General features: G+C 44.1%; 1 protein-coding gene across 1 annotated transcript in view; it reads right to left on the reverse strand.

Annotated features, from left to right (window-relative positions):
- The window catches only part of LOC105921235 (integrin alpha-11), a 226260-nt gene that overhangs the window by 162771 nt on the left and 39180 nt on the right, over window positions 1-24309 (reverse strand). Inside the window, exon 2 of the mRNA XM_036130878.1 lies at window positions 20145-20256. Within this exon, the coding sequence (XP_035986771.1) occupies window positions 20145-20256 (112 nt within the window). The remainder of the gene's footprint in view (window positions 1-20144; window positions 20257-24309) is intronic.

Raw genomic sequence — 24309 nt, forward strand, 5'->3', positions numbered from 1 at the left:
CATTGCATCCATCGCAGGTGTCGCGTTGCTCTGGCATCACTTTAATCGCCAAAACCGTGCACTTTGCATCGCTAGAATTGCCTCTCTGGCATTGCTTAGCGTCACTGCTGTGTTGCACCTGTGCATAGGGATATCATGTAAATCTATCCCTCGGCCTGCTACATTTGCCTTTCATGTGAATGCACCTTAGCTCTCAATTTTTAGATCAGATTGCAGATTTTTTTTTTGATTTACAGTTAAGTTCTGATAAGGTCCAGGAACGAAACTTTCACTAAAATTGAAAGTGTCGTTGCTGGTTCCTGGTATCCATCCTGCTAATGTTCCTTGTATTGTATTATTATTGTGTTGTATTTACCGGAGATGAAGTGTAGACTGCAAATTCTGTCGTGGTATGATGGCTCCCGCAGTCGATTGGGATTGTCTGCCTGCATCCTTTTCATTGCAATTATCCGTTTCTTTCTTCTTTTTTTGTCCTTCGGTAAACAAAAGAAACGAACATCCGACGATTTGGAATGCCTCTGTGTGCAACCGGGAGCACAACAAGTCGTAGGCATTGTTTAGATTCCAAAAATAAACTAAAAGTACTCTCTAATTCACCCGTTTTGTCACAGTGGCAAGCAAAAACAGTACTGTTTTTTCCGACCACCGTGACCCGGATGTAGCGTGGATGTAGCTCGTGACGTCACGCGTGAAGTGCACCTATCACTGTGCAGCTAGGGCTATGACTCCAGGAGACCCAAAGCCATGGCCACTGGAAGTGGGGGTGCTGGGGGTGCTGCAGCACCCCCTAGTGGCGAGAGGGAGATTAAAAAGAAATATTAGAAATACTTTGCACAATTTATAAATTTCTTATCAATATTTTGGGAAATGATTTTGACTTTTTTATTTTACTATTACGTGTATTTACGTGTTTACGTGTATTTGGATTTTAATTTAATAATTTTGAGGCCTAATCAACACAACTTCATGGAAGTTACATTGTCATGGCAACATCAAGCAAGCTAGTGGTCGCCGAGTAAAGGGGTATCCCGCTCACGGCAGCAGACTAGTAATAGGCTTTTCGTATGAGCTGTCAGGGGGCAACTTTCTTGCACTTGGATCAGTTTCTAAATATAGCAGTGATCTCAAAACACCAATGTTCCCACGTTTACACTTGCACATTAATAAGTTATAGTCAATAAAAAATATAAACTGTTGCACTCTGGTCCAAGAGTTCACTTGATTTGAGTTTTGCTGCTCAGCCAATCATATTGCCGTATTTTCAGCTATGCGAGTTCAACCAGTTCATTGTGGCTGCACCCATAAGGTGTTGTATGCATCTGTTTCCAGACGAAGAAAGCCCAATAATAGCATTTTCTGGTGCCAGTTGGCAGAGATCTTGATGGCGAGGAAAAAGAAATAGCCCAGTCATACCTAGAGACAAATTTAAGAAAGACTTTTCAAATTTATGTTGTTATAGTGTTATTGTGAAGTTCAATTAATAGCGCAGAACTGTGAACTCATGATGTCTCTGTGTTACAGACACTGGTTGTGTGCACTGAAGTTTATATGACAATGAAGTAGTGAATCTCAACCTATTTATTTTTATTTATTGTATTTTAAATACAATAGGTCTTTTGTCCAAAAACACACAAAAAAAATGTTCACAGCACCCCCTGTTCAAAATTGCTTCCAGCGGCCCTGCCCAAGGACATTCATTTTGGCGATGCTGATTGGCCAAATATTTATAAATCTTCACTAGCAACAGTATACGATTGGTTATTTCGCTACACTTGTAGGGCTCCTTGAGTGACAGCTCCACAAGTGTAGAAGAAGAGAAATGATACGTTCTGTTGGTGGAAATGCACTGTTAAATGAGAGTCAATAGGGCTTGGGATCCGCGTTGCATTGTGGGACGTGGTGGCTATGTTGATGGCTACGCGAACGTTAACGTAACACTGACATAACGTTGTTGAACGAAGAGACCTAGAAGTAGAATAGATAGAAAAAAGATGTTAAAATCCCGAAAAGGATCTGGAATTTACCGGGACACATTAAATAGAGAAGCCAGGGACCGGTATGTTGACAAAATCAGCATTGTTAATAATTTGGATCCATATGAAGTTCCAAACAATGAGTGGAGCACCGACGACGACTTGTTGCCACTGTTTTGCATATCAGACGTCTTCGGCTACCTTGTTTGTGGTGTGAGCGCCTATACTTCAGAACAGTTCCGAAGCTACAAGTCCTTGGAGTCTCATGTGCAGTTTACTAATGGATGGGTTCAGGAGCTGCAGATCATAAAGCAAGCAAACAGTGGGAACACAGTAATTCACACAAAGGTATGCTGTGCTCAGACGGGCTCTGGCACCTGCTACTTTAGTAACTGCTAACTGTTAGTGCTAACAACCACTCACACATGTAATGTACTTTGACTAGCTGCTATGTGTTTCAAAGGTGTAGTTAGTAACGTTAACTGCCAACCCTCCCCAAAACCTCCGAGTTTCTCACGTATTTGAGCCTATATCAACCGTCTCTGGGCGCGCATTCATTCATGCGTGTATGTTGTGTCGCGGTTGAAGAAAAGAAACAATGTAGGCTATAAAATAAAACCGTGCATCTTTAACTCACCAGAATGAATATGCAGGGAACACACTCTCATTGACATCGGGATACTGTCGAAAGTTATGTTCTGTCGTCTTACAGCCGCGATCCAAGCGAGCCGACGACTCTTCGTTATCGCTGACACTTGTTCTCCTTGGTTGCGCCTCCAGGCAGGAAAGCGGTGGAAAGTTAACCAATTTTCTATGTTTTTCCCATGTCGATCATGTGTTGCGCTGTTACAGCCCACAATACAGCAACGGTTTACCATGGTTGAAATCAAGTTAAGGTGAAATTAATCAAATTAAAACACGGCTGAGAGGGAGTACAGTACGCGGTAGTAATAGGCAGTAGTCAGAGTGGCGGCGGTGGAGGCAATCAACATGGCGGCCACGCATATATTACGTCATGACGCCCAAGCCCTATTTATAGAGTCAATTAGTAGAAGTGTTTTAATAATTCTTATTACATGTAGCCACGTACTATTACGTAAAAACTGACATTAATAATACTTTTAAAATCTATATATATTTTGACTTTTCCCCTCCACATCTAGGGAGGGCAGCGCCTGAGCCCCCCATGTGGGCCAGCCGCCACTGCTTTCAACACTGGTTAAGACCAAAATTATTTATAACTCTGATTGCTCTTCCTGCTGCTCTGTTAATATTAACTGAAGCAGGAATAATTACTGATGGCCACAAGTTGTGAAAGAAGCTGAAGCAGCTCCGCAGTAGGCGGGTTTAGATTGAGCTCTGGATGGACAGAGCTGTGAACGGATCATCCGCAGCCCAGATGGGCTTTGTTATTTTTATGTGTGAGAAATGCCATGTGTTTCATGTGAGCGTGTGCCACACGGGCAATGCGTGAGAGTTGAGAGCCCTGTGCATCCGGCTAGCTTAGCAGTTAGCTTAGCGGTTAGCTTCTGTGTTAGCCGTTCATTGCAGCTCTGCTGCTTTCACTGTATACTTTGAACATGGCTGAGAGACAAGAATCAAACCGTGCACACATTTATGAGAAGAAGAGGGAGGTCCCAGCAGAAAGAAAGGATATCATGATCCTTGGTGTTTGTGTTAATTAGTTAATCCCACTCACTTGTGTTGTAGGATATTCCCTTTGATTCCCAGTTGTATTTAAGCTCCGGGTTCCTGTTTCATCTTTGTGGCGTCATCCTTTTTCCATCCTTGTTGCAAAGTTTTGTGTGATTCAGTACCAATAAATATAATTTTCTCCAACATGGCCTGCCAATACCTAGCTGGTGGTTTGGTCCTTCATCACAATCCATGACAGAACGACACAACCACAAAAAGGACCAGGCAACAGCTGTGGAAGGTATCACTCTGTTCGATTACTTTCATCGGCAGGCAGAGAAGAACATGCGCTGGGAAGATGAGGTGGAGGAGCAGTGATCGCTGTGTTGGGGCTCAAGGTTGGCCATCCCTCTTCCTGGTGTTACAACTCTTCTCCATCACAGCAGGGCAGAAGTTCCCGACATTGCGGCCGACAAAAGGGAAGAAACACCTCGCCTGCAAGGACTGGTACCTCACATGGTCTCCGCAAGGGTCAGCCACTGACACCTGCTCCCCACTGTTGCTAGATCCTTGAGCCCGTTCGTCTACTCTTTGCTGTCTGTCTTTGTAATCTCCTGCTCAAAGCAACCTTACTGCACAGATGCCAGCTCCGCATGACCTGCAAGCACTGACGCCAGCTCCAAGATACCTGCCGTGCCCAAGGCTCCTCCTCAACTCAAGCTGCAGCCGCCTTGGGTCCCAAGCCCCGAGGTCTCCGACGAGGATGTCCAGGTGTATCTGCCTTTTGTTGTAGAACCCGAGGTCTGTGAGTTGTTCGGGTGGCCTAGGCTCCTGTCTTGGCCCCAGAGGACCCAGCATGACAGGTTCTAGGCTTGTCCTGGGGTTCACTATTGGTTTCCTTTTAGAGGTTCTCAGTGGTCCTAAGGTTCTCAGTGGTCTCAGGTCTTCTCCCGAGGTTCTCAGTGGTCTCCAGTCTTCCCTAGATGTTCTCAGTGATCTCCAGTCTTCCCCAGAGGTTCTCAGTGGTCTCCATCACAGCGGGCCTCTAAGGTTCCTCCATCGCCGCCAACCTCCAAATTTCCTCCATCGCCACTGGCCTCCACAACACTTGGTCAACTCGGGACTACCGAGTTGACCACTAGGTCATCCGCCAGAACTCTGGTTTTGTTGAACTCTTTCCCTCCTTCGGAAGACCCCTCCACCCGCCTTGGTTGGGTTGTTTGGAATCTGCCCTTGAGGAGGGGGTAATGTCATGATCCTTGGGTATTTGTGTTAATTAGTTAATCCACTCACCTGGGATGTAGGCAGTATTACAGTATTATAGTTCTGGGCTTTTGTTACTTCTTTGTTGCGTTGTCTGTTTTCCATCCCTGTTCCAAAGTTTTTTGTGATTTAGTTTCATTAAATATTATTTTCTCCAAAATGCGCCTTGCTATGCCTTAATGCCACTTTGGTCCTTCATCACACTCCATTACATTTTAAGAGTTTTTAAGGGTTTTCCACATAAGTGTAGCAATTTGCCAGTAAGTAAATAAGAATTCATAATATGTCTTGTCTTGCTAGGTGTGGGCAATCTAGCCGAGTCTTATGATCAGACTCTACAATGGTTGAAGGATCTGCAAAATAATGCAAAAGCTGATTTTCAGACTTCACAGTTGGTATATTAAATGTTTAAAGGTGCATAGCCACATTATATTACTTTTTATTTATACATCAGTAGCTCGTGCTCGTTGTATACAAAGTTTTTATGACAGATTGTCACATCATGCTGGTGTATTTGTGGTGTGTGAGCCTGTGTGGGTGTGGTTTGGGTGTGTTCTCTCTCTTTGATAGGTGTGGCTCGGGGAGAAGCTGGCTGCACACACCTGTGACCTATCTTCATCAGAAGCAGTATTTAGAGCCTGGCCTCCTGTGTGCTTGCTGCCAGATGGTCACCATTTAGTTGGTAGATCGGCCAGCATTCCTCTCCAGTGAAAGCAATCTTATTTTGCATTTAGCTATTTCCTGCTGCAACCTAACATGTGCTCTGTCTTCCTAGGATCTCATTCCAAACCAGTCTCCTGCTACCGAGCCACACCATCCACCCTCCACCTATTCAGCTGCCACTCCTGTGAGCTTTCCATCCACCTCAACCTGCCCCTCTTCTGGAGAAGCCACATTTACCTGTTCCCTTAAGAACTAAATAAACTGTCAATTGCTCCTTTCCCCACGCCTGGTTTTCTGCCCTTTGGGTCCAGCACCTTGAACACAACAGTATTAGTTGTTATTTTGGTGTTTTATGATTTGTTTTGCTCAGTCTGTCAGTAAATAAAGCCTTTTGTGTTTATTTATAATAATGTAATTACGTGTCCCTCTTCCCCTGCTCAGACCAACCTTGTGGGTGTTATGATATATTTTTCTGGGATGAACCCGGACACAGCACGCACACACAGAGTCAGTTCTTATGAGTGAGTTTTTATTGAATAGTGTGGAAGATGGATGATGAGACCAGAGTCTTTCAACGGACGGAGGTGAAGGGTGTAGAAGCTGGCCGGCAGGAGGAGTGTGGAGAGACTGACCGGGAGGAACTCTGGAGCCGAGCACTGGAGAGCAGAACATCTGAGCCGGGTGCAGGAGAGCAGAGCATCAGAGCCGAGCAGTGGCGAGCGGAACGTCAGAGCCGAGTCGTGGAGAGCAGAACGTCAGAGCCGAGCTTGGAGCGCAGAGCATCAGAGCCGAGCAGTGGCGAGCGGAGCTTCAGAGCCGAGCAGTGGCGAGCAGAACGTCAGAGCCGAGCAGTGGCGAGCAGAGCATCAGAGCCGAGCAGTGGCGAGCAGAACCTCAGAGCCGAGCAGTGGCGAGCAGAGCATCAGAGCCGAGCAGAGGCGAGCAGAACCTCAGAGCCGAGCAGTGGAGAACGGAACGTCTGAGCCGTGCAGTGGAGGGCTGAACGTGAGAGCCGAGCGGTGGAGGTCTGAACGTCTGAGCCGAGCGGTGGAGAGCTGAACGTCTGAGCCGAGCAGTGGAGAGCTGAACGTCTGAGCCGAATACTGGAGAAAACAAACTGTCGGAAAGTCTTTGGGCTGACTGTAACAAGACCAGGTGAAAGGAGTCTTCAGGCTGACGGTAACAAACGGAGCTGACAAGAATACTGGCAGGGACTGAGCGGGAGTGAACGCTATGGACCGGCGACGGGAACAGAAAGAGGTGAGTCTTATAAAGCGGTGGAAACAGGTGGAAGCAGTTGTGGGTTAATTGCAGCCTGCCAGGTGAAACCGATCAGGCTGCGCAGGAACAAGAGAGAGGGAGAGAGGCTCAGCATGCAGCCAATAAGCTGCATCCTGACAGTACCCCCCCCCCCCCCAAGGCCGGACACCGGACGGCCCAGAATCCCCACGCCGGGCGGGTGGAGGGGGCCCAGGAAGGCGGGCAAGAGTTGAAACCAAGCACTGAGGGACCAAAGAGCCTGCAAACACGAGGAACCAAAAGGGGCCAGAGAAAACGGGGAACCAAAGGGGCCAGAGAACACGGGGAACAAAGGAACTAGAGAACAGCGGGGAACCAAGGAACTAGAGAACAGCGGGGAATCAAGGAGCCAAAGAACACGGGGGAACCAAGGAGCTAGAGAACACTGATGTGCCAAAGCACAATCAGGGGGCGGCACATCAGGGAAAGGCACGAACGCTTGACTGCGCCGGGGGAAAAAGCGAGCGCTTGACAGCGCCGGGGGAAGAGCGAGCGCAACACAGCGCCAAAGGGAAGGAACGGGCGCAACATAGCGCCAAAGGGAAGGAACGGGCGCAACACAGCGCCAAAAGGGAAAGAACGGGCGTACACAACGCCAAAAAGGGAAGGATCGGGCGTATGGAAACGCCAAAAAGGGAAGGATCGGGCGTATGGAAACGCCAAAAGGGAAGGAACGGGCGTATGGAAATGCCAAGGGGAAGGAACGGGTGTATGGAAACGCCAAGGGCAAGGAACGGGCGTGTGGAAACGCCAAGGAGAAACAATGCCGAAGCGTGAGAGGAGCGCTGGGGCCCAAGGGGCGAGATCGCCGGGGCGTGAGGGAACCGCCGGGGCGTAAGGGAGAAGTTCGCCAGGGCGTGAGGGAAACGCTGAGGCGAAACGGACGCATGACAGCGCCAAGGGGAAAATATAGGCGTACGAAAACGCCAAGAGGGAAAGAACGGACGTACTTAATGCCAAAGGGAAAGAACGGGCGTACAAAACGCCAAGGGGAAAGAACGGGCGTACTTAACGCCAAAGGGAAGAAACGGGCGTACTTAATGCCAAAGGGAAGGAACGGGCGTACTTAACGCCAAAGGGAAGGAACGGGCGTACTTAACGCCAAGGGAACGGGCGTACTTAACGCCAAAGGGAAGGAACGGGCGTACTTAACGCCAGAGGGAAGGAACGGGCGTACGACAACGCCAGAGGGAAGAACAGGCGTACGACAACGCCAGAGGGAAGAACAGGCGTACGACAACGCCAGAGGGAAGAACAAGCGTACGACAACGCCAGAGGGAAGAACAAGCGTACGACAACGCCAGAGGGAAGAACAAGCGTACGAAAACACCAAGGCTCAACAACTCCTGCTGGAACACGACTGGTGTACAGAAACGCCAGGGGAAAACCCGCCGGGGCGTGAGGGAAACGCCGGGGCTTGGGGAAGAGAACGCCGGGGCGTGGGGAGAACGCCGGGGCGCGAGGAAAGAAAACACCGGGACGCGAGGAAAACGCCGGGGTGCAAGGAAGAAGAATGCCGGAGCGCAAAGGGAACGCCGGGGCACAAGGGAAACAGGAATATCTAAAACACCAGGGAACAAGAACGGAGGGCGTACTAACACGCCGGGAAACCGAGAATCAGGGGGCGTCCTAACACGCTGGGGAACCGAGATAAACGTAAACACCAGGAACAAGAGGGTAAGCTAAGCAGCAAGAGGCCAAGCGCGCCAGAGGGCACAGACAGCGACTAAAGCACCGGAGGGCTCTGGCGGCGACCTGCGTGCGCTGAGCAGCGACAGGTTGGCGCACCAGAGGGCTCAGCCGGCGACATAGGAGCGCCGGAGGGCTCTGACGGTGACCTGCATGCGCCTAGAAAGCGCAGGGACCTTAGAGAGCGCAGGGACCTTTAAGAGCGCTGGACTCCATCCAACGCAGGAACCCATACAGCGCAGGAACCCAGATGGCGCAGGAACCCAGACACCTAAATACTAAAGGGGGAAAAATAAAGACAAACAAAACTAAAATAAAGAAAAAACAAATACAGAACAAGACTAGAACTACAGGGCTAGGACAGAAACTACAGAGGCTAGACTGGAATTACAGGGGCTAGACAGGGACTACAGGGTCAAGACAGGGACTACAGAGCTAACGAAACTACAGGGCTGACGAAACTACAGGGTCTCAAACTGAAAAATCAAAACAAGACTGGTAAACTAGGAAAGGAACCAAAAGCTAAAGCAAAACTATGAAACGAAACAGAACAGGGAGATGAGGGCAAGTACGACTAAACTAATGAAAAACTAGATACTAGAGCTAGAAATCTGTACAGAAGCAAGCAAGAAGTCTAAAATAAAAAAACTGGAACTCAAAAACAAAACTCAGAAGACTAACGCGAACCTAGAACACTAAATCAGGGCTATGGCTAAAACAAGAAGACGGAGAACAAAACCCGAACTAGCTGACTAAGAAAACCAAATACTAGACTACTAAAGAAAAACCCGAACGACTAGAATAAACCTGGGACACAAAAACCCGGACAAAAACAACAAAATAAAACACAATACTCAAAAGCAACATAAATCTCAAAAAATCCTAAGTAAAGCAAAAACTAAGGTTGAGCCAAAACAAAGAACAGAAGGCGGAAATAATTCTTTTAAAACAATAAAAAATCTACAAAAAGACTAGAAACTAAAGCAGATCTAGAACACAACACCCAAAAAATAACTCCAAACAAAAACCAGAAGGCGCTGGGCAGCAAAGTCTGAATATGCTGGGCAGCAGCAAAAGTTAGCGCTGGGCAGCGACGGCGAGGAGCGCCGTCCTTAGTGCTGAGCAGCGGGGAAGGCGGACCAGGAAAACAGAGTCAGAGGCGGGGCGTCGCAACTCTGCGACCCAGGCAAGATGAATCCAGAAGCGTGGCGTCGCAACTTTGCGACCCAGGCGAGACGAACCGGAGGCGAGGCAGATCCTACCAGCTTCTACACCAGGCTCTGTGCGTGCTCGGGTTCATCCCTAGGCCGGTCCATAATGTTATGATATATTTTTCTGGGATGAACCCGGACACAGCACGCACACACAGAGTCAGTTCTTATGAGTGAGTTTTATTGAATAGTGTGGAAGATGGATGATGAGACCAGAGTCTTTCAACGGACGGAGGTGAAGGGTGTAGAAGCTGGCCGGCAGGAGGAGTGTGGAGAGACTGACCGGGAGGAACTCTGGAGCCGAGCACTGGAGAGCAGAACGTCAGAGCCGAGCCGTGGAGAGCAGAACGTCAGAGCCGAGCTTGGAGCGCAGAGCATCAGAGCCGAGCAGTGGCGAGCAGAGCTTCAGAGCCGAGCAGTGGCGAGCAGAACGTCAGAGCCGAGCAGTGGCGAGCAGAGCATCAGAGCCGAGCAGAGGCGAGCAGAACCTCAGAGCCGAGCAGTGGAGAACGGAACGTCTGAGCCGTGCAGTGGAGAGCTGAACGTCTGAGCCGAATACTGGAGAAAACAAACTGTCGGAAAGTCTTTGGGCTGACTGTAACAAGACCAGGTGAAAGGAGTCTTCAGGCTGACGGTAACAAACGGAGCTGACAAGAATACTGGCAGGGACTGAGCGGGAGTGAACGCTATGGACCGGCGATGGGAACAGAAAGAGGTGAGTCTTATAAAGCGGTGGAAACAGGTGGAAGCAGTTGTGGGTTAATTGCAGCCTGCCAGGTGAAACCGATCAGGCTGCGCAGGAACAAGAGAGAGGGAGAGAGGCTCAGCATGCAGCCAATAAGCTGCATCCTGACAGTGGGGAGTCTCCCATCCATCCCTTTATTCTCTGATGTCCAGCAGAGTTACTTTGAGAAAATCATCAGAGAAATGAAGCCAGCCACCTGCTGCTTAGACCGCTTCCCAACTACTTGGCTTAAGTCACACATCTCCGTCCTCAGCCTAATCATCACTCAGGTTGTTAATCGTTCACTTCAAACCACCTTTGTTACACCTGCCCTCAAAGCTGCTGTCACCCTCCCTGGACCCAGACAACCTCGCAAACTACAAGCCTATTTCAAACCTACCCTTTCTAGCCAAGATAATTGAGAAAACAGCTTCAGGACTACCTCACACATAATAATCTGTTTGAAAAATTTCAGTCAGGCTTTCGTTCAGCCCACAGCACTGAGACAGCTCTGCTCAGACTGACAAACGACCTTCTGATGACTACTAACTCAGGGTCACCATAACTCCTCATCCTGGATCTGACAGCAGCTTTCAACACAATGTACCACACCATCCTGCTTGAGCGACTCTATAACATCATTCAGCTGACAGACCATGCACTGTGGTGGATTAAGTTCTATCTTTCACATAGGACTGAATATGTCTCACTCACAGGATGTGAGTCCAGACCACTCCATGTCACCTGTGGAGATCCCCAGGGGTCAGTCCTTATCCCTATCCTTTCCACCATTTATATGCTTCTCCTTGATCAAGACATCAGCAAACACGGTAATGCTGATGACACGACTAAATGTCAAAAGAGAAGACAGAGCAGAGACACAACAAGAGAGACAAAAGAAGCACAGAAGCACACATTGATCCAGTAATCTGTTCTACATTAGTTTCTACATTAGATGGTAATAGTGGGTGATCTGTCTAATAGTTTTCGATCACACCGAGCTGTCAAAATACCTCTAAAATCGGTGGTGTGGTGAGCCCGACCCTATTCCCTGTTACTCACAAATTAAAAGATAATTTGGACATTAAATGTATTATGTAAAATAGATAACATAAGAGCTCTGTAAGGGTATGTTTTAATTGATCATTTTCTCTTTACTGAATTATATGGTTGATTAATTGTCTTTTCTTTTTTAAAGGATCAAACACTTATGTATTAAATAAATGAAATAATGATTGTTTTAGTGCAGACAGTCTGAAGAGAAAATAGATTAGAATATGGTCATTTGAGAGTTGTCCAGAGAGAGCAGCTGCTGTCCACAGGAAATGTGCCAAGGAGAAAGAGGAAGTGGAACCAGATGGTTTGGTTGAATGAGCTGCTGCTGGGGTGAAGGCGATGAGGTGATAAGGGAGTTTTTGCTGTTGTTCAGTAAAGGGGGATGTTTCGAAGTTTTTGCAACCTCCTAACGGCTCTCTTTACACATAAAAGAAAGGTGATTTGGGTACTCAGTGCTCAGATCTCAACTCAAGAAGACAGGCAGCACAGAGCAGAAGAACAAAAGGCCCAAGACAGGAAAAGAAGATCAACGGGCCGAGGGAAAGAACACCTGTCTCTGAGAACCACCGAGACTGAGCTGTTATCCACTTTTCTGTGTTCTTCCACAATATCGGGGCCAACAATCTGCAACTCCTGTCAAGAAGAAGTGAAAAGGTCTCACAGGAATTCTAAACAGGGTAATACTAGTTAGATTCAAATGTCTTTAGAACCCTAGCTAGTCTGAGCTTTAACCCAAAATAAAGTAGGATGGAGGAGGGGGTTTAGTTCAGGTCCAACAAAAACACTCTACATCGGTTTATATCATGCCCATAGTGGAGCTATATTTAGCCTCAATATCCACCAAAACACGATCAGGATGGATGCTTGCATTATATAACCTGATTTTATCATAATGAAACGTTTTTTGTTCTTTTTTAAAGAATATAATATGGCTAGATACCTTAAAGTTCATGACAGGAGTTAGGAAAAAAAACTGTTATAGAGAAGCTTACTGGAATATACTAGAAAGGTTTGACCTGTCATACAGTTTGAAATGTAACTCTACCAAATTCTGAAGTGATGTATGGATACTTGTATCTGTATGGCTTTATGGAATTTAGAGAAATTATGAGAAAATCTCCAAAACTTGTTTTTCATCTGGATTTAGGCAAATAGAAATGTTTGGACCGTAATAGAGGTGTAACAATTGACAAAAATTACAGTTCAGTGCGTACTTTGGTTTTAAAGCAACAGTTTAGTGTGTTTTTGCGTTGCTTCTATCAACAGAAACAAGGAAAAAGTGGTGACCATAGAAATGATGAGTTTATAAACGTTAATAAAGGATAAGTGGTTATAACCACTGGCTAGCTAGATGGATGCATGGATGGTACAACAATAAAACCACTTGTATACTTGATGTATTTGAATGCATAAAAAATCCCCTCTAGCATTTAATGGACTCATTAAATGCTGCAGACAGCTGCAACAAGAACATGGCTAACAGAATGTCCAAACCAGCACACAGAAACAAGTTTCTCATAGAAATCGTCAGCTCCTGATGGAATTGCTGAAACTGTTTAGACACTGAAAAGAGGATCCTACAATATTATTTTTTACAGAGCAAAAACATTGAAAGGATATTAAACCACAAAAAAACCCAGAATGGGCTAGTTTTAGGAATATTGTATTCCTGTGCTTAAAAACAGTTTTAGAAGGGAAGTACACACTTTGAGCTTTACTGTGTGAAGATGGAGGAATTAGATCATAGCTACAAACTGGAAAACAAATATCTCAGTGGAGTTGGAAACTGGGACCGGAGCAGATGGAAAGAGTAGAGCTCAGAGTTCCCACATTGAACACTTCATCATGACATAAAAGGGAAACTGGACCCCTGACACATGCAAATATTTTCCACTTGATTACCTGGAATTTTAAAGGAAGAGAAGTTTTGCAAGTCTGGAGGGCTTCAGTTCACTGTCCTACTTAAAAATGTGGAAAAATGCAGGGAGGCATACAGCCTAGACCTTGAATTGATAAAAAAAAAAAGCTGCTATGGTCTTTGTTTGATAAAGAGGGAAGATACTGTGATCCTATTCTCCCTTAACATTTGAGAAAGCTATAGTGTAAATATTTCTCTTTTGTTTTATAGCTCTGATTAACTGTGATTGTGTTAGTCTTGTCAATGAACATGCTGGTGCTGAAAAATTATGGATTTAATTTAGAATGATTGTGAATACTGATATAATTTCAGCAATAATTCTCACATGTAACATATTTTAAATTATTTAATAAAAACATTGGAGGATGTTCCTGGGATTTTGTGTTGAAATATCCTTGACAAATCATACAGCTCAATTCCAAGATTAGACAGCAGCTAAACTGCTGTCTACAGTGTGGGTAAGACATATTCCTCTTTTGTTATTGCACTTGGACCTATGTGGAGTTTCCAATTTTCTGTTCCTGCACTTATGTTTCACATGATTTTTTTCGCCATGGTAAGTGGTTGCTAGATCAGTATTAGCTTTACCACTACTATGGTTTCTACAGATCTCCTCTTCCTCCTTTAGCGATAATGGTATGTGTAATACATTTAGCTTAGTTGTAGCTTTGGAGGGAAGGGCATTGGAACTGAAACCTAAAACTGCTGGCTAAGGATAACCGTAAATACAGTAAGATTGTTATTCATGTTGGTGGGCTGACACCCCGTTATGGCAATTAAAGGACACCTTGTCAAAGCAGCGTCTCTGGAGGCCTTCCCCATGTAGTAATGTCTCTGGAGGCCTTCCCTGGCATAGCTGGGGCTCAGGCTTTGACAACGGTGCTGGGCTTTTGGCGGGCGTCGACGACTCAGATGTGTACACTTTGTACACCCTCTGTACACCCTGCAATGGACCTGGAGCTTGCCATCAGATGGAACATGGAGCTTGGCGTCAAACAGAACCTGGATACTCAGTTTGTTGTGTGAGCTCTTTACAAACCTCAGCGACAGCTGGCAAGCTAGCCTGAGCGTCTTCATCAATCATCTCAGGAACAGACACTGGGGACTGATCCACTTGGATCCCCTCTTCGAAGAACTCTGGAGTGAAGACTGGAGGCAGAACCACCTGGACCCCCTCCTTGCAAGAATCTGGAGCACAGACTGGAGGCAATGCAGGTCTGTAGTCTTTCTCCAGCTCCTTTAACTTATTCTCCAATACGGGTGAATAATGGTAGATCAAAGCCTTTCTCAATCTCTTGATCATAGGTGCAAAAGATCTTAGTTTGTTCTCCAACTCCTTGTAAGTGGCATCAGAGGAATTAGTGGGAGGAGTGCCAGAAGAGTCAGCGGCAGCTGGTAAAGAGGCTGACCTCGCAGGTTTGGGAGTAGTGTTGGATTGCTCCCCGGGGGTTGATGAAGAAACGGACACAACAGGAATGGATGACGAAGAGGAAGTAGCAGGTGAAGAAAAGGAGACCTCTTTCTAACAATGTTGACGTCGTCCTGGGAAATCAAAACTCTGAGACAGAAACTCTGCGGCATAAACGATGTTGCCAGTCCTCCACCTTAACTTTACTGTTTGCTCTCACAAAGAAAACTGTTGTTTGGAGGTATCGACTCTATCAGAATAGGTGCTTCATTAAGTTCACGAAACCATGTTAAAAACATGATGAAGTCATTGATTAAAAGGGATTTTCATGACAGAGATCTAATGTTTAATAAAGCCAGTTTATATGACTTAGTGGTTGATATTGTCTCTATTGCTGGTTATATCTGCCAATTTCTGACTTCTAAGTAGGATTGTTTATTTCTGTTTTTTTTAATCATTTTAGAATTGTTCTTTCTGCCACGTATCATCACAGATATATTGCAGCTATCTCCCATTAGGGGCTTAAGCTTGTGCTGAAGGTCATTGTGTCTAATTTACTTAAATTGATGAATTCTGATTTCCATTAAGCAATTTTTGTATAAGCTTGTCAAAGTCTTCTAGGGTGAAGTGGGGCATCTTGTTCTGATTAGCTTGCTTCAACTGGTCTTTTCTGAAAGTCCAAACAGGGAAAAAATAAAATATGTAAATCCTTGAGTCACTGATCTAGAATTGCTTTGTCTAACTTTTCTGTAATTTTGGCTAGGAGATCAAAGTTAAAGATAGCGAAAAATCCAAGCAATGAAGCAGGGAGAAGAGGAAAAAAGCAAAGCCTGAAGGAGAAACAAGCCACCAAGCCGGGGTCTGGGCTGGGGATGTGCGTTGGGTTCTGGGGTGTGGCTGGGGCTGGCACTTCTCTACCCCTGGCTAGCAACAACATTGACAAGATCCGAATCAGGCACCTAGTGACTCGGATCCACAAAACGGAGCCATCAGGTCAATCTTCAAAGCCATTGCAACCTCCCGGTCTCTGAGAAGGTTATTGGCATTTATTCAGTGTTCCTGCACCTTCACTGAGTATTTCCTGGCCATTAACCTAGCTTTCCCCCTTGCAGTGATCCTGATACTAGTTCATGTCAGTTCTGAGATGATGAGATTGTTGATCCTGTGATCGTTGTATCATCCGCAAAATTAATGACAGTGTTTGACAGATGGGCTAGCTGGTGGTTGTCAGTGAATAGAGTGAAGAGGAGGGGGCTCAGTAGACAACCCTGGGGTACACTAATGTTGAAGGTGATGGTGGAAGATGTTTAGTTCCCTTGTGTAACAGCTTTGGAATGGGAAGCCATGAGTCCAGTTTCAGATGTTTGAGTTCAGGCCAGGATTGTGTGGGTTGTACATCATGCTGACTGGAATGATCATGCTGAAGGCTGAGCTGAAGTCCAGTAAGAGCAGCCTAACATATGTATTTGGTTTCTTCATGTGCTCCAGGGCAGTTGACAGATACCCTCAGAGCTCAATTTTTACATCTATGTATGCGTACACAGTGTCACACTACAAGCAGCTTGGCAGCAAGAAGTCTTTAGATTGAAGTGTTTCATATGTGACACCGAGCTTGATACACTGAGCTGCTCCAAGCAGACGGTCGCAAAGATGGGCGGCATCACAGTCCCTCTCTCTGTGCGCACTGACAGATGTGTGGCGGGTGCCTGCTGGAAAAGAAACGGCTCTACATGCTCAACTAGCTAAGCTAATTTCCCGCTGGGAAAAGTGTGGGAATTATAGGAATTTGTCACAAGAAATGTAGACAACAGGTATGCTCGACTATGAAGATAAAAGGTTGGCAGTAAGTCTGCGCAGCTCACAGTATGCACACAGCACACCCAGGTATGTGGGAGTTGTGAAATTGTGTTTTTATCAGTAAAGAACATGAGAGCCGACGTTAGCTTAACAACCATGAGAGTCTGTTTATTTGTTCTTCAAATAAAGTGCCAAACGCCACCTGGTGGTCGGAAGCATGGACACAACATACATCACAGGAGCCTTCACACTCCATTAACGGCTGGTCCTTCCAGCCGCCATTAACTATCATTACTTCAGACCCGGTGGCATGGGTGGGCATTGGGGGGCCGTGCCCGCCCGCTGAGCCAGCCGTGCCCGCCCTGGAAGCTGTTTTATCTTCTTTTCTTTCTTTTTTTTTTACCTCGGAGTGGCCATTATTCTTTTAGTACTATCTTTGATTTATCAGTCATACAATTGAACTAATCAAATCAACAACAGAAGGAAGCATACGAGCCAATTACAGCTGGAGAGGGGTGGGTCGCTGGGTCATACGTTCACCCTTCAGAGACACAGCTTGGCTGTGGTCACCGTCGGTGTCGGTAGTGCGGGATGGATATTCGGTCTGATTATGAAACAATTACAAGAACAGACAATGAAGCAAGCTGGAAGCAGTGCTATTAATTTCAATGCTTCAGCTAGCAGCACCAGGAGCAGAACCAAGCAGTAAAACTGCCAAATGGAAGAAACTCGGGTTCCTTGCAGGCAGAAGGGAACTCTGCTTTGTTCTGGTCCTTGTTCTCCTAGCTGCTGTAATTACAGAACCTCTGCTAGTATGAATTTTTACTTCAGTCATTGTTCAGCCTGACACCAGCGCTCATGTTTATCAGCGTGTAGCTTATGCTGGACTTTTGAGTCAAGACACAGCGCTACAGGTTGGAGTGTCTCACTGTTAGTTTCAGCCCAAACCCAGCGTTAAACCTGCCCAACTTAAAAGAAAAAAACAAACCAAAATCTCAAGCTTTCTCATGTTAAAAGCATAGAACTAATAAACACATAAGAACATGCCATTAGTGCATAGAAAAAAAAACAAAGAAGAAAAAACCTTTGTGCGTACGGGCTATGCACAAAATGTACAATCAGGCAACCAAATAACACACAAGATCTCTTTAACAATCATGATATCCATTCATCTCTTTTACCCTTTCTCCTTTATTCTCTCTTCCGCCTTCTTGTTTCAGTGTCCATTTAACATGAAATATTCCCTGCATAGATTATAATAAAGCTTCTTACATATATAAATCAAGCACAGCACTATGGCGAAAGCAGTAAGGCTCCACTTGTGAAAGTAAAATCTGTTGGGCTTATTTTGGCGTTAAGATAGCAATTCTTATTGCCAAATTGCCAGACAGGACACAAAAATAAATAAGTAAATACAATCTGACAACACCTCAATGACCATTTAAGCTCAATCAATTATAAAAATAAAAGGGCTAAAAACATCCATATTAGACCCTTCTATTTGTCAGGGAGGCTCAGAGACAGGAGGACCCAGAATTCGACCAGACAACCGAGGTTAGTGAAAATGCAGGATTTAATGAGAAGATCTTGGCAAAACAGTGGTCAAAATCTTAATCCAAAAATGATACACAAAAAGGCAGTCCAAAAACTCACACAGGGATATGGCAGAAAACGTGGAACTTAAACTCACCGGAGGCTAGACATGGAAAGACATGACAAGACAAGAGATGACAATGAACTGGCGGGGAAGTGGCAGAGGAGACAGACTTAAAAAGGCAGGAGAACAACGGAGAGAGAGTGAGCCAATTAACCAGAAACAGGTGGAGGTAATCAGAGGGAGGGAAGTGGCTGCAGGAGTAAACAAGCAGACGGAAAACACGTGGAAAAGAATAGACACTAAACCAACCCTAGAAAATAAATAACCAGGAAGAACAAACTAAGACTTAACAGAGCACAGAAGGGAGATCAGAACTAATACAAAGACCGGATAAACTAAAACAGTACACAAGCTAAACAAGAATCCAAAACAAGACAGAACAGAAACCTGAGGGGGAAGAGAGGAACAATTGACCAAATAATAAACATAAACCAAAACAAAACCCAGATTATGACTGGGTTTTATTTATTACTTAATTTTATTTAATTATTTCTCATTGTACCGTAATGGACTGAACTCATAGGCTTATTACGTTTATAATAGCCAATTGATCAATGGGAACGAATTCACATCAGTTTTATATTTACGTTTATTTCAGAAAAGGTGGTCCATATTAAAATCAAGCAACAAAAATGACAGACAAAATACATCCTAACAAAAACATCACAAGTAAACATTGTCCAGTTTACTGAACTGTTTCTGTTTAAATAAAATGAAGAATGTTTTCTTATGGCTAAATACTGAAATACAAACGCACTGAGGTGTGCTTGCTGGTGTCAAAAAGTCTGTTAAATTGGCAACTCAAATCCAAAAGAAAAGTAGCTTTCATGTCCCTTACACAGCCTTTGGACACACCAACCCTTCACCTCAGGGGTCCGTTCTTCGTACGTCGCTAAGTCAGTTAGCAGGATTTGATTGTTGACGATTTGGCATGATCTTGGATTGTTTGGTTCTTCGAAACTCATCTTGGACTTGTTGTCATAGCAACATGTGTGCCAGCTTAAGCCTGCTCGAGAGCAGGCTTATTTCATGTAAACAGGATTAGATCGCAGCTTTATAAGCGGAGGAGATAGGGAAGTCTGCCGTAGCCATGTCCATTTTTACGACAGCAACCTGTTGCGGAAGGTGCAAGAATAATTTGCAGAGTTTTTCGAATTAATTGCGTATTGCGCAATAGACAGGATCCTTTAGCGCAGCGCGACAGTGTAATTGTAGAGAGATTTTTCTTGATGGCTGTTATAAACAGACAAACATCATTTAACAGTGGCTTTTAAAGAGGAAAAAGTGGTGTTGGAGCCATAAATCTAAAATTTTTAAGTTATTTGTATGATGGTTTGCTTTTTATTTTTACCCTATTCAGTAAGAAGATTTGTTCGGGCCATTTTATTGTGAAGTTTAGTTTTACTTTGAAAGGCTTGCTTCCTGTCGAGCCGTATATTGTATTAGAAAAAACTATGAATGGATTATCTAGCCACGAAGCAATACAGTTTTACCGTGTAAACTGTGGATGACTAGGAAAAGGAAGAACTTCATTTTTTCTAGATAAATAATTTTTTTTGTTAAAATTCCCAGTTTGCACATGTCCTTTACTTCCAGTGTCTAAGGAATGACACCGAAATTTGGATCTCTTGACATAACAAGTGCCTTTTTAAAATAAAGTATAATAATTAAAGGTTAGTAGAATATTCTTGTATTTCACTTTTACTTGTCCCCATGTTCTAGTGGCTTAAAACATGTTAGACATGTTAGACAAATGGATCAGAAGTTTTGTCATTTTCTTTGGAGGGATGTGAAAGAGCATAGAAAATAATTTCCTGATCTATCTTAGGCTCAATGAAGAGGGATTCTTACCATTGATGCCCTCCTGCTTCGTGCTGCTGAACTGTGTATCCAAACTGAGCATCTGAAGAACCATGGAAGATCTTACAGTTCTTTGTGTCAAAGTTGAAACAGAGCTGAAGATCTAAAACACAAGAGAACATCTGATTTTACAGGACTCTTTCATGTCTTGCACGCATGATGTGAATAAACCAAATAACATGTTTCCACACAGAAATAGGGATTATAATGTACTAAATAAATATCCATCCTGTTACAGTTGTTCAGATTCTTTCTCACATCATTTCAAACATCTGTGTTTTCCCAGAATATTGCTGTAGTTGTTTTTGCTAGTTTAACAATAAGAAAGCTATCAATATCAACAAGAAGTATTTGGCTACCTAATTAATTGATAGTGTTACTGTCATTGAATTCAATTCTTATTATTAATTAATTTATTTTCTCTTAATTCACTTTTTAATTACTTGAAGTCTACTGGTTATTTCATTATCTTTTTAATGTTCAAATTCATTATTATTATTTTGTTTAATATGGGTTAAACTTCAGTACTCTTGTATGACTATGTACTGTTTACTGGGACCTAGTTAATAAATAACATGTGTGGGCATCTTCTCTGTATCCAACTTTTATGCGTCTGTCCACTTAATGACCTCTTGACTCATGCGCTATAGTCACTCCCTTTAAAACCATTAAGACAAAGAAGACAAGATTTAAACCAAGACCTAGGATAACCTGAATTTTTACAAAAACCCACCAATTCCCAGCGTAGTAAGTTATATTACTTACCATTTTACTCTGAAATCAATATTAGTAACTTTAAAGGGGAAGTTCGGTCAACAAGGAAAAATCAGGGGATCATTAGCTATACCTAAAACTAATACGTTTGTGGTTATTTAACGAATTTAGCGTTAATCAATAAGAAAAAAAAAACATAAATTGTCTGGATCACTGTGTATGAGGGCGGTCAATACTGCCCAAATATGGGCAGTAATGGCCGCCTGACATCACATCCTGTGACGTGGGTAAGCGGAGAACAGACGGCAGTTCGCTGCGCATTAGCAGCTGTAGGAGCTGCTGTACACAGCTGCCATCAACAACAATTATTTTGGATTTCCAGAGGACTTCACCATTGAACTTTGCGAGAGCTATTGTTGAAGCAACAATGCTCACGTGCATTGCAGCTGGATGTAACAAACATCAGGTAAAAGTGGAAAAAACATTAGTTTTTTCACCTTTCCGATTCATCATCCACCATGGGCTGTTTTACTGGATTACCACCGTGAAGAGGGAGGACTTGCCATCATGTGTGTGTGTATATATATATATATATATGTATATATATATATATATATATAAATGCTTCTCCACAACTGGGTATATATCCAAACTGCTAAATGTGTCTCTCTTGTAAGCAAAGCAATAGCAGCCCTTTTTTCAGCCAGCTGACAAACACTGCGCAGCAAAAGGTTTTTGTGGGCTACCATGTTTTGCTCTGTTAAGCCACAAAAAATTAAATTTCAAGAAAGCTAAGTTAGGTTTTTTTTGTCTTTAGGGAAATTATTCCTCACTTTTATCAATATAGCTGGGCTAACTATAGCTATCATGCAGGTTTTACAAATGCACAAGGTTTTATCAAGTGAAAACTTTCAATCTGGTTGTCACTGCCTTTGGATGGGCCTATATTGTAGCTTGTTTGATGAGCTTTAGCTCAAAAATGAGTCAACTCTAAGAATCATCTGGACTAAAAATGGAAAGTCTGCTGTTCATGCCAGGAACAACAGTCAACACAGTCAACACTGGGGGCTGAGCACCCCTAAAGGTCAGATCCTAGAATCGCCCCTGGTGCTCACTGTTGTGAAGACCACTTATTTTATACGACTTTAGTCTTATTTTTTCTAAAGCCGCTTGTATACTTCATGAGTTGAGGGTTGCAGTTTTTTTTGGGCTTGTTTCTGAAAGTGAAGTCGAAAGTGAAGGGCTCTAAACTAAGTGACGCCGAAATATCCCTCTGCCTCATAACGCACTACAGCTTATCGTGACAGCAGAAGCAGAGTAAACCCAGAATGAGCCGCTCTGACCTTATTTTCTGCAGTTAACGGCTGCAATAACTGATGATAACTGCTGAAAGTAGATTATACTCATCTTCTAACATTGCAGAACCCAACCCATAAACCGTACTTTAATGCTTATTTGATGTCTTTTTATGTCTCTAAAATGTAAAATTAGTATTAATTTAAACGCTTAATACCATGTCTATCTTTGTTTAAGTGGTTAAAAATATTTTGGCATTAAAACGGATATTTATTTACAAGGGGACAGATAGGGCATTGGGACTTGCTTTACAGCCGATACCGCACAGTGACGTCACAAACTGGGAGGAGGCAGCACTGTTCTTCACCAAGATGGCGGCCCCCATAAAAGGACTTTCAAATGAAAATTACTCTTAATTAAAAAAGCTTATAATTTATTGAACAGTATGTAATAATTGTATGTTTAAACATTGGTCTTTGTCTTTGAGATAATACCAAATTTAATCTGTCAATATCTGTTGCCTCTTGGGGTAGTTCTTTGTTTGGTAAATACCTCCTAAATGTTGAGAAGATAATGATGTGCCTTGAAAAAAAACCTCTTAAGCCTACAGTGCTGATATAGATGTAGATGTACTGACTGCTTCTTTAATCAGCACGCTCATTAAACGTGTTAAATAGGGGTGCATTTCACTTTTCCTTGCCTATGGACCCAAAAGATTTTTTGGTTCGCTCCGCTCGCCATTTGGCTATAATACCTTATCTATCTTATTTGCCCCCCCCCCCCACCCCCCACACACACACACATTTTAAAACCTTCCTACGCCCCTGACATAGAAAGTATTCCTGAATCAGAGCTTCGGTGTTCATTTTGCATGTCTACTCTGAAACCGCCTGGTTCTGGTTCTGTTGGAGGTTTCTTGCTGTTAAAGGGGAGCTCTCTACAGTTGCTATATGCATGGTTGGTATGAGGGATTGCTGTAAAGTCAACAACACAATTCCAGTTACCATCCACTGTCGCCATAGGCTCTTTCAGGAGGGGTGAATGCTGCGAGTCAGTGACTTGATGTGATCTGCTGGGTTTTTCTGATGTAGAAATGTTTGACCCATTTGAATAGAAGCTGAACCTATCTGCATTGTTTCATAACTAGGAATTTGAATGTGTGTAATTGACATGGAATCTGTGTCAGATTTGTGGTGGATATTGGACTAAAGCATAGAAATAAGTTTGGGAGCCGCATTGGTGAAATGGATGAAGAATGTTCATTGAAAGCGAGGAACAAAACTTAGAGGCGAGCAACTTGAATCGGTCAATTGACGGAGGACCCAACGATGAGTATGACTAAACTGGCAGACTGTATAGGAGAGATGGATGGAACACAGGTGAGAGTGCATACAATTAAGCAGAAGGGAGGGCAATGAACTGGCAAGGGCAGGAGGAGAACAGAATCTAAAGCCCCAGTTCCTCTGGGTCATAATGGCTGCGCCCCGCACAGCTCCGCCCACTTTTGTGTTTCAGGAGCAGTTTTTTTCAGGGCCAGTATTTGCTGAGGAGAAAGGCCATTGTGTGCTGGCTCGAGAGAAGTTTTGAGTGAACACCCCTGTTTTCAATGATTGGCTGCAGAGCGACAAGAAATGAGAAGGTTTTCTCCAAGGAAGTCCAGAAAAACTGAAGCGTGACACATTAAGGACCACTATGAACATAGTGGATCAAACTGAAATATAATTTTATTATTGTCAAACCATGAACCACGCCTGAAGGGTAAAAAAAAAAAAAAAAAAAAAAAAAAAAAACAGGACACTTCAGCCTTGTCACACACCTGCTTAGCTCCGCCCATTCCTCATCTCCTCAGATCTGTTCCATCTGCTCCCACTAGCTTTCAAATATAACCAGATTTCAAACTAGACATCAGTGCCAGATTATTTCTAGCACTTTGAGAGACTTATTCCAGCATTCTACCCGTCCTGACTTCCTGATCCTGACCTGTCTGCCTCTGGACTTCTGAGTCTGTCTGTTTCCCGTCTGATTCCGTTTGTCTGACCCGTTTACTGATTTCTGCCTGACCTGACTACCTGCCTGCTTGTGTACCGACCTGAACCTATCCTCGACATCCGAGTCTGCCTGCCCTCGTCCAGCCTGTCTGCTGCAC

Source organism: Fundulus heteroclitus, unplaced genomic scaffold (assembly GCF_011125445.2).
Source record: "Fundulus heteroclitus isolate FHET01 unplaced genomic scaffold, MU-UCD_Fhet_4.1 scaffold_39, whole genome shotgun sequence".
Taxonomy (NCBI): Eukaryota; Metazoa; Chordata; class Actinopteri; order Cyprinodontiformes; family Fundulidae; genus Fundulus; species Fundulus heteroclitus.